The 13275-nt window shown below is 32.0% G+C and overlaps 2 protein-coding genes across 8 annotated transcripts in view; one reads left to right on the top strand and one right to left on the bottom strand.

Moving 5' to 3' along the window:
* Nucleotides 1-13275, bottom strand: part of LOC130896933 (uncharacterized) — a 37573-nt gene that overhangs the window by 1987 nt on the left and 22311 nt on the right. The window contains exon 1 of one of the 6 annotated variants that reach the window (XM_057805354.1): nt 8552-8635. The exons of 2 other annotated variants lie outside the window; for them this stretch is intronic. Coding sequence is in view for 2 of the 4 variants with exons in the window: in XM_057805350.1 (XP_057661333.1) it covers nt 3309-3336 (28 nt within the window). In the remaining 2 variants the exon portion in view is untranslated. Of the gene's footprint in view, nt 1-29; nt 212-3308; nt 3401-5024; nt 5074-8551; nt 8636-13275 lie in introns of those variants that run through there. 3 more of the 6 variants (XM_057805355.1, XM_057805350.1, XM_057805351.1) reach the window with 3 other exon arrangements.
* Nucleotides 1-13275, top strand: part of LOC130896930 (thyroid receptor-interacting protein 11) — a 56072-nt gene that overhangs the window by 22592 nt on the left and 20205 nt on the right. The gene's annotated exons all lie outside the window — the stretch shown is intronic.

Genomic DNA, 13275 nt, shown 5'->3' with positions numbered 1-13275 from the left:
TCAATTAGATATGTAGAGAAAATTTTTACCAAAAGAGACCATAGATTTATGATTCTATTGACCAAAGTTTTGTTTTCCTCTCTGTTGATTCTTCAGTTCGATTTACACCAGTTGCCTCAATTTTGGCAACTAATAGAAACGTGCAACACGGCTAGAACCTGACGCTGACACGTGTCCCCACTACAATATACGCGTGATATCCAATTGTCCCCACTACGTTAATTCAATTGTTCAATTGCGAAATATTAATTATAATAAAAATGTACCAGGTACCCGAATAATAAAGAAACGTTTATAGTACAGCTGTGGCAAAATTGTTTTCGAAAAGAATTTATATTTGTACGAGGGATGCTACTTAAGTTTTGATATATGGCAAGACTGATTTGAATATGTCAAATCTGACATTGACATCATAAAGTTTGACATATTTAATGGGGAACGTACTCGGAACGTGTTGTCATACCAATACGATTTGAGTTGTTCGCAGATATATGAAACATTAACTTTTGCATTCATTTGAACAATTGTCCAGATCCATCGATATGATGTTTTAACTGTTTGCGATTGGTTTGGACATGTCCATTTGTTTCCAAGTGCTTCGTGCGTGAACAACTTTTGTTGGATTGGTCTCGAAAGATCCACACAGTCGATTATTGTTTAGCTTCTCCTGTCACGAGCTTACGGACGTCTTTTGAAGCACAACGATTGAATTTTTCAACTTTGCACCAATCGTCACGAGCTTTTTTTTGAGCTATTATCAAATGGCTGGTAATCATTCTTTTTTTTTTTTGTATTGCGGCTCGTAAACAGTTAATTATGAGGGTTAGAACAACTGGTTTAATGAGACAATGGTGTTAGTCTTGAAATAAAAACAATTAATCTGACTTGGAATCACGTGACGTAAAATGACATTTTATCGAAACCATTCGATTATAATCCTTCTTTAGGCTCGTTATCTGTCATATTTACTACGTTAATAATATATATATATATTTGATTTATACAATACCGAGTATTAATATTTACTTAAATAATGATGGTTATGAGTTAAGTGTGCTTTAAAAATTAGATGTAAACATAAGCCTTTGAATGAAACGCTATCTAAAAAATAAAATCAATATTCATATGTTGTTTATAATAAATAAAATAAGAATTATTAAATTACCAGTAATATAATTAATTGTGACATACTTCTATTGATCCGATTTGACGTTGGACATCATTGAACATTTATTTAACCTAAATAGTATCGATAAACAAAAATATCAAAATTTGTCTTTTAACTAACTTTTTAAGAATGACTTAATATTTACGTATATATTATTTGTCTTTATGTGACTATTAAAACTGTCAAATTTTTTAAAATTTTGACAATATAATTATCATAGTGTTATCCATGTTCAAAATATCCACTCTTATGTCAAACTCCCCTCGTATTTTGAAGAATATCATAGAATTTGTCTTGATGCGATTCAGACCCTCGCCGTGGTGCTAATTTCTAGGGGCTCTAGACACGACTAGTGGCGAGATAGACATTCACACTCTCGATTCAATCTATATTCATACGCGGAGCGGCTCCGTCCCAACTTTCGCACGTACATCATCGTGGAGAGTGTGGATCGGGCATTTTGATCAAATAAATTTCGTCAGATAATAAGTAAGTTTTTATAAATAAGCGCAAATATAAATATAATGTTTCGTAATGATGATTTTCCAAATTACTTTTCAATAAAAAGCCGTGTTGCTGTTCAACAAAATAAAAATCTAACCATGTTTATCATGACTCATAGTCAGAAGTCAGAGAACGGATAATAAATTTTTACAATATGGGGAAATTCCATTTATGGCAAGTGTTTTGAGACAAGGTTGAACCAAAGTATAACAATGGTAACAATAAACAATGGAATGGTTTTATTAGAGCTTTTTCTGAACACAAACTATGACAGTTTTATGCAAAAAACGCCCATTCCAGTAACAGCTATTTAGAGTTTATTGCCGTGCGACTAATGATCCGCTTTAGACAAGCGCGGTTTGAAAATTTTAATGAAGAAAGAAAAAAACGTTTATTAATAGACAATACTGTAAATTTCAATATTTGCTTGTTCACCACGTATCTTCAATATCAGTATCGAACCCTGTATTTAAAAGGGTTTAGAGGTAAGCAGATTTACGAAGATATGTTTATTACCCTTCGGGATCAATGTCCTTCGTATGCGACCGTGAAAAATTGGACTGCGAGCTTCAAAAAAGGTAAATTTTCCATTGAAGATGATGACCGATCGGGTAGGCCAGTTTCTGTGTCAGTCCCCGAAAATATCGATGCAGTTCTTGATATGATTTTATCAGACCGTTGAATTGGGCTAAAACGGATATTTGTAGCACTTAATATTTCATACGAACGCGTTCATCATAGGGACATGAGAAAAATGGCTGCAAAATGGATCCCCAGATGTTTGAATGTTGACCAAAAGCGTGCAAGGGTAGCAGGGAAGCATCGCGTGCGATCTGTGCTCGATTCGAAACCGAATTATTACTATGGATGAGACTTGGGCACATTTCTACGATCCAGAAACAAAACAACAATCGATGGAATGGCGAAACACTGGTTCTCCAAGACCTAAGAAGTTTCGTGTTCAAAAATTTGTTGGAAAAGTTCTTGCTTCAGTTTATTGGGATTGCCATCGAGTAATCATGATTGATTTTTTTGGATTTTCGACATTACTGACCACTCTACGGGAAAAAATTAAAGAGAAAAGACGCGAAAAGCTATACAAAGGTGTTTTGTTTTTGCAGGACAACGCCCCTGCAAAAAATTCGTGATTTAGGGTTTGAATTACTAGAACACCACCACATTTCTTTCCTTAACTGGAAAAGAGGTCCTCTTCCGCCGAGGAGATAATAAAAGCTGTGGATGTCTGGTTTGCAGAGCAAAAAGAAACATTATTTTTGAAAGGTCTAGAGACGTTGCAGGTTCGCTGTACTAATTGTATCCAATTAAGAGGAGAATATGTTGAGTAATAAAATATTTTGACATTGAAATTTTGTTTGGTTCTATAGTAGGCTAAGAATTTTTCAATATATCCTCGAAGGTGAATTTCTTGTTATATATTCTCTTTCTACCTATTCTTATTCTTCTATTAACTTTATTCTTCTTCTTGCCTATGTATCGTAGTAACTACCGACGCGACGAATAATATTTTTTAAGAAAAAATCTTCTAAATTGAATGAAATATAAATATACACAAATCGTTCACTTTTTTTTGTTGTACTGTATCTTTCGTGAAAAATATATTTTATTTCTAGCTTACCAAAGGTATAAGTAATTTCCAGCTTCATTTCGTTGAAACATTAATAAGGATACTTGATATTTAATTGAATTATTAAATTATAACTGATTAAAGACGATGAACTACACTCGTATCTAATCCGAAACTTATCAATGTTTATGTTAACATTTTCAATCAACTGTTAAGTAAAAATAATAATCAATACTAACAAAAAAAAATATGGTTTCAACTGGAATCTTTGCTGAAGTGATATTATATGTAATTTTCGAATATGCGAAGCAATTTAATAAATTTTTATCAAATTTTTTTCTATATTATAACAAACTGAAAATGAAATAAGTCAGATGCATAAAAATATTCGAATTAAGACGACATACGGACACGAATTATTTATAACTTCCCAATATAATTTGAAAAGTAATCAAAGACATCCAACTAAAATAGACATATAGACAATTCATTCGTAAATCCAAAAACGAGCGATCTATTAATGAAAATCATGATGTTTTACTAAATAAAAATTCATAATTTTCGTCTGGAACTTGAATGTCTTCGCTTGGTTAGTTTCTTCACTTCACGTTTTTCACGCAACGTTGCCCGATTTATAATTCCAGTTTCCGAATTATAAAAAATATAAAAATTATATTAATAATTTTTTTCTTTCGATATTGCGGGCGCTAGTATGTTTAATAAAAATATTTTATAGAATAATATTTATTACCAGTTCAAGGACCTCATTCCTAATTAACTTTTTATTTATTAAATGATGTTTTAAATAGATTTAAACTTTAAAGAAACTTAAACTAAATTTTTAATCATCAATTACAGCACCTACACTAAAAATGTCTATTTTTCATTTTGTGGCTCATATTTGCCAAAAAGTTGCCCTCTTCTGATCTAGCTTATTGAAAAATTCACTTTACGATTTGTATCTAGCAGGAGGAAATTCGAGTGATCAAAATCCATCGTATTTTCCAAAAATATCTGAATTTATATTCAATATTTAAAAAAAAAATAACTAAATTGACATAAACGATGTCTATTTTCAGCAGTAAATTTGAATAATTGCGTTTTGTATAGAACAGGGCTCCTTAAACTTTTTTATATAGCGACCCCCTTCAAGCTTAGGAAATTTTAAACGACCCCCTCCTCCATATAAACGTTCAATATTATTTTAAATTCTACTTCCATATTTTCATTTATAGGCCCTACATAACAGTTTTGCATTGCCACTTTTTTCAAAAAATAGTTATAATAAAACTACAATAATATTTTGTATGATTTTTATTTGTATTTATATTTGTACGTAGTGTGTATACTAATTTTAAAATTTTATTTATAATGATTGAAAAGTATCAGATCTTTGCGACCCTTTTACAGTAGTCTCGCGACCCCCCTGGGGGTCGCGACCCACAGTTTAAGAAGCCCTGGTATAGAAAATATCCTATTAAATCCGCAATTGCTTATAGTTTTCAAAATGTTATTCTCAAACAACTTATTTCATCTCTATTTTTCGTAATTTTTTATATGTTAATAAACGTTTTAATAAATTTTCCAGCCAATATTCCACATTGTTAAATTTAAAACCACCTCACTACAAAAACAAAACCTTTAGTCAACAAATTTCTAAAAATTTTCAAATATACCTAATCTATACATTATTATTAATATATTTAATTCAATGAGAATTCAAATGATAACTAAAAAAACCAATTTCGATCTACTATGAATACATACTGTGTCAGAATCACTAAAAATTCGAGCTTACACTCAAAAAGACCTTCGGTGGATGTTTGAAGGATATTAGATTCGATTTTGTCCTTTCGACGCGCGCCGAACATGCGCTGTGTCATATTGGATCTATATACAAAGTGAAAATACAAAAATTCGAGTGTGTTGGTAAACACTAATCGACATAAATATTTTGAGGGGATACAAAACCATTTTACCCTAAAGTATATCTAAAATTTATTCTCATACATTTCGAGACTAATGATGGCAAACTTAAGTGATAAAACTGCGCACTAATATTTTTTGTTGATGTAATATTTGAAAAAAAAAATACATGAGATTCCAACCAAATTCGTTTATTCCCACAGGATGTTTTGTACATTTGTCATTTTGGTAATTTTCAGATAAATTATACTTAGTAAAAAAAAAAAAAAATAAAACACTTCTAAAATAAGAATCGTGTGAAAGATATTTTTTGGCATGAAATTACTGTTTACGTGTATTGCATTGTATGACATTTTACATAAATTATGTATTTATTTCTTTTTTTTTTGTATATATGTATAAAATTAACAAAATTGCACGTCAGATGTTAATAACCTTACTTGGAAGTACCTAATATTGGTAAACATTCATGATCGATTGTCCAACTGCAATTTATTTTGAATCAGCATCAGCAAGAAAAATATTTGAACTATGAGTCAATTATTTATATTTACTTGTACAAAGTTTACTTTTTCACTTGAATAGTAATCGATTATTCCATTTTCCAAAATTTATTATTTCATTTATTTGTTGTTCTCTACATTGAGTTTTTAAAAATATGCAACGTCGTTTAAAACAATTACAGTGAGAAATAATTCAAATTTAAAAGATTCTTAAGTCAACCTTCAGCTTTGTTATCTAGAAATAGTTGGACGGAGCCAGATCAGGGCTATATGGTGGGTGTTGAATCTCTGTGAAGTCTTGGAAAGCAAAATAATGTGAACTGGAGCATTGTCATGAGGCAACCTCACACCTCGGCTGATTTTGCCTCGTTTATGGTCGTATTTGATTCCTTCAATTCAAAAGAATACCCTCGCAGTTACAAAATATTGAGGCCATCACTTTTTTGGTGCTTTTCGTGACCTTTACTTTCTTTTGCCTTGGTACCACTTCAAATTTAAATGCTCATGTAGGATCCTCGGAAATGCCAGTCTGTACTGTAGTTTGTTTCGTTTTTAGGCGCCGGTCACTTGGAACATTTAATGTTTTCTTGATGGGTCACCGACCTAGGACCTCCCTTAAATGGGTCATTTTTTAATGATTTTTTGCCCAACAAAACAACTTTGCAACTCATCGTAAGCAACTTCCATTCTGTTTTTGATTTGTTTTGCTACTAATCTTCTTAAGACAACAATTTTATAACAGCGCGAAATTTAATTTGAGACAGACTTGACTGAGTAGTCTTTCCGGCTCCGATATAATAAAATGGTTCGAGGCAGCGAGTTGAAACGTTGTGTGAATCTTTGCCAAGTAGTTTATGAACTTTTTAATATATATTACAAGGTTTCGAAAAACTATGTAAAAATATTGAGATATAATACATTTTTTTTTTAAATTGTGAATCCATCTATTTAAACTAACGTAACATTTACTTGATTTTAGCCTTGTCCTGATTGAAAATTAGTTTTTAAAACCGACGAAAAATTCACTTATCGACCTATTTCTTTGGTCTTTATATATTTTTATAAAAAAAATATTATCATTATTTATGTTATCGCTACATTTGAAATCGTAAATTAGTTATGCTAGATACATAACAAACAATCAAAATTCACCATTAAGTGAATAATACTAGTTCTATAATAACCTTCGTATGAATAGGAACACATATTTCAATATTTAATAAAAAAAAAGGAAACAATAAACAACACGTGACTCGATAATTTACCAAAACTAACAGGCTGTTCACTTTAAAACCTTTTCTCCAAAACAAAATCCAATTTATATGGTTATAAAATTAATTTTTTTGAAAACGCGGCGTAATAAACAAAAACAGTAATTGGTCATTAATAGGTTTTAAATTATATATTTCATAACAAATTCGAGAAAATTATAAATAGCTTACACATTTTTTGAATTTGGCGCTCTAAAAACAATTGTTACTTGGAGGATAGTTCGTACAATGTTCCTAGCCTCTTATTTCGGCTAGAATCTTAAACCAAAGAGGTACAATACGCGTTCGGTATCGAGATATATATATGATCGATCTTTACCATATAACTTTGCCTGTTAGTTTCATTATGATGATCCGTGGTGGAAAAAGAAGAAATCCACCAGTTGGTAAGGCGATTTTGCGATTCCTACGCGTTATGCTTGAAAGCTACAATTGCAGCTTGCTATAGTGAATACGAAACTTCCGTGGTAGATTAACGAATTTTCTATTCAAAAGATGAGGAACGTTTTTAAATTCAAAAAAAATGAAATACCTGGAATACCAAACAGATAGGCTCGATTATTATAGTGTTGGAAAAGATAATTCCTTCCTCCGTTCACCATTAGTGAATCAATAGCTCCACGTCGACGTCGTCAAAGCGTTGTATAATTAGCTAGGTGCAAGATCTGAACTACAGTTTAGATGAAGGAAATTATTATTAATGAGTTTTCTATTGCGGTCTGCCACGTGAGATCGTGTGAACGTCAACTTTTCCTCTCTATATCAAAAGAAAGTCGCCATGATCTTCATTGGCGAGGAGGTTTTTTTTTGAAGAACTTATATGGACTGTAATTTTGTTTTATGCCATCCAGAAGGCGTCCAGAAATGTAAGAGCTTCGCTTTCCGTACTTTATGGTGATCTGAAGGCACCTTTGCCACTTATCTTACACGAAATTTGTGATGGCCTAGCTCTCGTTCGACAATTTCAAACAACGAAATTTGTAAAATTTATAAACTACTAAGAGAAACCTCCGGTTGTTTCCACGTATTTTTTTAATTATGCTCGGGACCTTCTCTTACCGAAACGCCACTTCCATTTATTACGTACACTACATTCTTATGGGTTTAACCATATACAACTGGTAGGAGAGGTTGTAACGGCTGAACGCCGACTGATATGTTGCGCACATAGACATCTAACATAATGCGTACGCAGTTCGTATATTCTTTCCGCGGTTTATTTAACCAAATTATTATTTTTTGCTATGTTCAGAAATACTAGTATTGTTCAAATTTTTCGACTTCGAATCATTCTCGAATTCAACTAAATTGAAAGTAGACGAACCTACATTTGGTAATAACAATGCCCATATGCAATTCCGCGTTGTTAACGGCGAAGCGTGGTTTTATTATTCCTTTTATAGGGGTACAACAATGTCGAATTTAAACATTATTTAAATTAAAACAACGTGCACACTACTTTTAATTGTGATATTATGTAAATTGGGTTTTCTAATACATTTCAAACTATTTACTAGCCCATCGTTCCAACTTCCTGTGTATTTTCCTACATTTTCAATTAAAAAAATTAATGGATAATCAACAAACATCTTACCTCGTAATCCAACAATGGCGATAGTTAAACACGTGGTATATTATAGGTGTTATTTACGATCATACTTTCCTGTTTTTAATTCACGTGTATCTACGCATGTGCCACTTAACGAATACGAACTGAACGTATTAATTTTATGGTGGGGGTGGTCTCAATGTACAAAGTTTTTGTTCCGTTTTTAACGATAAGAATTATTGTCGTTTGTCGTATTTATCGGTTTCTGTTTGTGGAATATATTAGGTTTGAAATTATGATAACGTTTTAAGAAATAATCACCGGAATGTGGAAGTTTCGATGCGAATAATTTAACAAACTTCCTATTAATCACGATGTTTGCTCACCCTATATAACAATCCACCACCACATCAGAGACCAAAGAACAGTCGATATAGTGAACGTTTTCAAAAAATTGTCTTATCGGCCGGAAAGGTGAATTATTGGGCCGATTCGACGACTAATTAAAGGAAAAAACGACCCCATTTGTGCGAACTGCCACCTCCGCCTTTTCCACCATTAAATTGATTGAATTGGGCCACAAACTGCTGTATTGTCCAACGTTTTCTCCAGATTTAGCTTTGTATGACTATTTTTTTTTTCAAACTTGCAAAAGTTACTCGTTGGATAGAAATTTTAATCGAATGAGGAGAAAACGTACCGACCAGACTATTTATAACACCACTACACCAAGTTATCATCGTCAAAAATAAATCGCCATCAGTCAATCAACTTTAGAGTTTTAACAAGTTTTGTACATTTTTGAGGGTTACCAATGAGATGAATAATAAATTTGAAACGGATTCTTTATAAAGATCTTTAAAATATTTATTTAATTCTCAGTTCAATTCACTTACTACTATTTCTGAACTCTCTAATAATAGAGAAGATCCTCGTCCCGATACGGGGTGAAACGACCTGCCCTATACGTAAATACAAAAAAAAAATGTTCATGATAATATTTTGTCATGAAGATTTACTACTATGACGTTTTTTTAATAAACTATATACGAGGTCTGGCTATTAAATAACGAGACTGCGCGCCTAGAAGGTTTATTGAGTATCTAGATATCTTGTCTATGCACGTCCCAATACATTTTTCCGTCACTATTATAGTAGGAGCAGCGATCAATCTCAAATGTCTCGTTAAATTGAAAAAACTTCGACTGGGTGCTATAAATTATTGCAAGAAGCCTATGGGGACAATTCTCTATCTCTTGCGCGTGCTTTTGAGTGATTTAAGCGCTTTGGTGAGGACCGAGAGAGCACTGAAGATGACAAGCGCCCAGATCGCCCTGTGACTGTTTTAACTCTGGAAACTGTAACCAAAATCAACAAAATTTTGCGTGCAGATCGTAGAATGAGCATTCAAATAATTGACGAGGTTGTAAATGCCGATAAAGAAATATTTTACACGATGAATTACACATGACAAAAGTCTGTCCGAAGTTGGTGCCAAAAAATCTGACTCCTGGCCAAAAGCTCTTGTGTCAACGGGTCTGCTCAGATTTCTTCGAAAGGTTAGAAAAAGATCTGCTTCGAAAGGGACCCGATTTGAGTCGATGGAAGCGGTAAAGCAAAAAACGGCTCCTAAAGGCATTCACCGAAGAAGACTTCCAGCACTGCTTCGATCAATGGGAAAAACGTATGGAAAGGTGTGTGTAAATGTAAAATAATTTTTTATAATAAAACACTTTTTCGTAACCAGTTTCGTTATTTGATAGCCAGACCTCGTAAAACAGGGTGCTACTACTAAATTCTGAAGCAAAATTTACAATCAGTGTTTTACAAAGGTCTCGTAGACCTATTACTCTGCCGCGTTTATAAATCTGTTGGAGGGTATAAAGTCCGAGGTTTATAGCTAGAGAATATTTAGAAAAAAAATATGCAGACCCTCGAAACAGTACTTGCGCGTTTATGCCCACCCTGTACTAATTTGATTCAACAGTATCAAAGAATATAATTTCTTACACCTTTTGATATGTTTCAAGAACATTTAGAAGCATAAGAACTGAAAAAAAAAATAATTCAGACGTTAACATTTTCTATATTTGTTAAAAACCGTTTTCTAATCACGAAATACGTTTGATATAAACGTTTTATCTGTTCCGGTATATAAAGACGAAGATAGAAAGCTAAGCTTTAAAAAATTCTAGCTATCAAATTCACCGAAGTGATAACGCGCTTAGCCGTGTAAGTAAAATAAATATTAGTTTCAGAAAGCCGTTGAAACTGCCCTTGTAAACTTGACTTGAGACAGTTGCCGTGTTTGTTGCTGACGCGGTGTCGTCGCTTTATTTTAAGTCGTTCCACATTCGTGTTTGTGTTTTGTTAAATCATTTAGCAGGTACGTTTTTCTTTTATTTCGAAAAAAATTCTCATGCGAGGACAGGCAGGACACTTTCGTATTTTTCAAAATTTATATAGCCAATAATAAAAATATTGTTAATAGTAGTAATAAACTTAATATCACGTAGTAAAGTTCAGAAAAAAATAATTTAATTTGTACTAACTGAATTTTTAAATAAAGTATAATTGATTTAAACGAAATTGGAATAATTTTTAAATTTAAGTTAGTTTTTGATATTTTCCGACATTTAATTTGAAATATTTTTCTCTTAATACAAATTAATTTGAAATTTAGAACAAAATATATAAATTAATTATTTTATTGACTTAATCCCAAATTTGGGATTGGGAAAAAATCAAATCGCCGTAATTACTGTCATTTTTTTGGAACAAAATCGACTTGTATGAAAATTTTGAATCAAGTTTGTTTTGCCTTATTTTTATTTTTAAGTTACCCCTTTTCATATAAACAAAGAAATAATTATTTCACCCCCTCTAAATACCGCTGGAATGAATAGAATATTCCTATACATTTCATAATTTTTTTCAACGAATTAATTCTTAGAAAAACAACCCTTCATTCACCAAACTCAATTTTAAGGACCGAAAATACCTTGACTGAGTATTTATTATGTTTCATCCCTCTATAAAGAGGCGAAAACTATACAAATTGTTTTGTTATATAAAAATGTTTCATTCTGTAAAATAAATACATGAACATGTTTCTTAGTGTATGTTGTGGTTTTTAAATTTATAAATGTTTCATCCCTCAAAAACTACCCCCAATTGGGGTATGTATAATAAATGAAGACGAAGTTATTATATATAGGTTTTAACTAACTAATTTTAATAATTTATAGTAGAAAATTTAAAAAATAAATTATTTTTTTGTTTTATCATTTTAGTACTTTTTGGAAAATCTGTTGGTTTCGATTTTTTCTTTTCTTTATAGCCGTCAATTTTTGCGCAAAAGCTTGAATCATAGTTAATTCTTAAGATCTTCATACAAATTTTTTTCAAAATATTTGTAGAAACTTTTGAAAGCTTGAAATTTACAAGTGCAAATTGAAATTTTTCATTCAATTCACTATATTGCAGCTATAAAAATTATAACTTCAACTTTGTTCTAAATTATTTTTCACGTAAAATGCGTAGTTTTTCAATAACTATTAAGGAAAGCTTCAAAAACGTTTTTTGGTCGAAAGCTGAGCAGGTTTAATCGTAAGTAGCTAAAAAAGTATTGACTGTAAGAAATGTGCTTGAGATCTGAGCTTTTGAACCTTGACTTTCATGCCGAAGTTCATGGTACAAGGTCTAGCTATTAAAAAACGTAACTGGTTACGAAAAAGGGTTTTATCATAAAAATTGTTCTACATTCGAATGCTCCCCTTCAATATACTCCCCTCCCCTCGCCGCACACATTTCCATAAGTTTTTTACATTGATCAAAGCAATGCTGGAAGTTTTTTATGGTGAGGGCTGCCGTTTTTTGCTTTACCGTATCCATCGACTCAAATCGGGTCCCTTTCCAAGCATATTTTATCTTCGGAAACAAAAACAGTCCGCTAACCGGTTTCGACGTTATTGCGCCTCATCAGAGTGGTGTAATATTATCGACAAATAGATAAATGAACGTCACATTATTCAAAAAATAATATGGGATCATATTTTCGATTTAATTAATGAATAGCAGATATATATTTGGATATATTGGACGCATCTCATATCACTAGAAAATTTAATCCATATTTGATTGAATTCCTAAGTTTTTTTTTAAATATCATTGGAATTGCATGTCATTTTCTGCTGTTTATTGAATGAATGATGAGTTTACATCATACGAACTGTTTTAACAATTAGAATTATTATCTGATACCTATTTTTAGCACTGATTTAATTGAGTTAGTTGATAAACAATATTCAGTTCATTATTCATTAATGAATCGTGAAAATCGAATGTTTTTTCCCGATTCGTAATCACCTTTAGAATATTACGGAGTTTCATCTGTCTTATACGTTCCTCGTGATGAACTGAGTCATTTCCACTTGTAAACTGTTTTCGAAAACAATTTAATTGAAGAGACCGGAACGCGTTATTATTTGTCTCTGCTTGTCTGAATTTCTGAATTCTTGATGTGCGAGTTAAGCCGGTACCACAAGACGCGTTCAACGCTTCCGACGTTGGACGTTGGTATGAAGTTGGAACCAACACTACAAAAACTTCTTGTCCTTTTACGTGTAAATGCTACCTGTTTTATTAATTTTTTTCCACGTTTCCATTTCTATAAGTTAAGATAAGGCTCCAACCCCATTCAGCGTTCCTTCATATGTTCATTGGAATGACGTATAGGTGGAGGCATCGTGTAGTACCGGCTTAAGTGA

The sequence above is a fragment of the Diorhabda carinulata genome, chromosome 8, assembly GCF_026250575.1.
Source record: "Diorhabda carinulata isolate Delta chromosome 8, icDioCari1.1, whole genome shotgun sequence".
Classification (NCBI taxonomy): Eukaryota; Metazoa; Arthropoda; class Insecta; order Coleoptera; family Chrysomelidae; genus Diorhabda; species Diorhabda carinulata.
The sequence above is the reverse complement of the archived record's forward strand: the minus strand, read 5'-3'. Positions and strand labels throughout refer to the sequence as shown.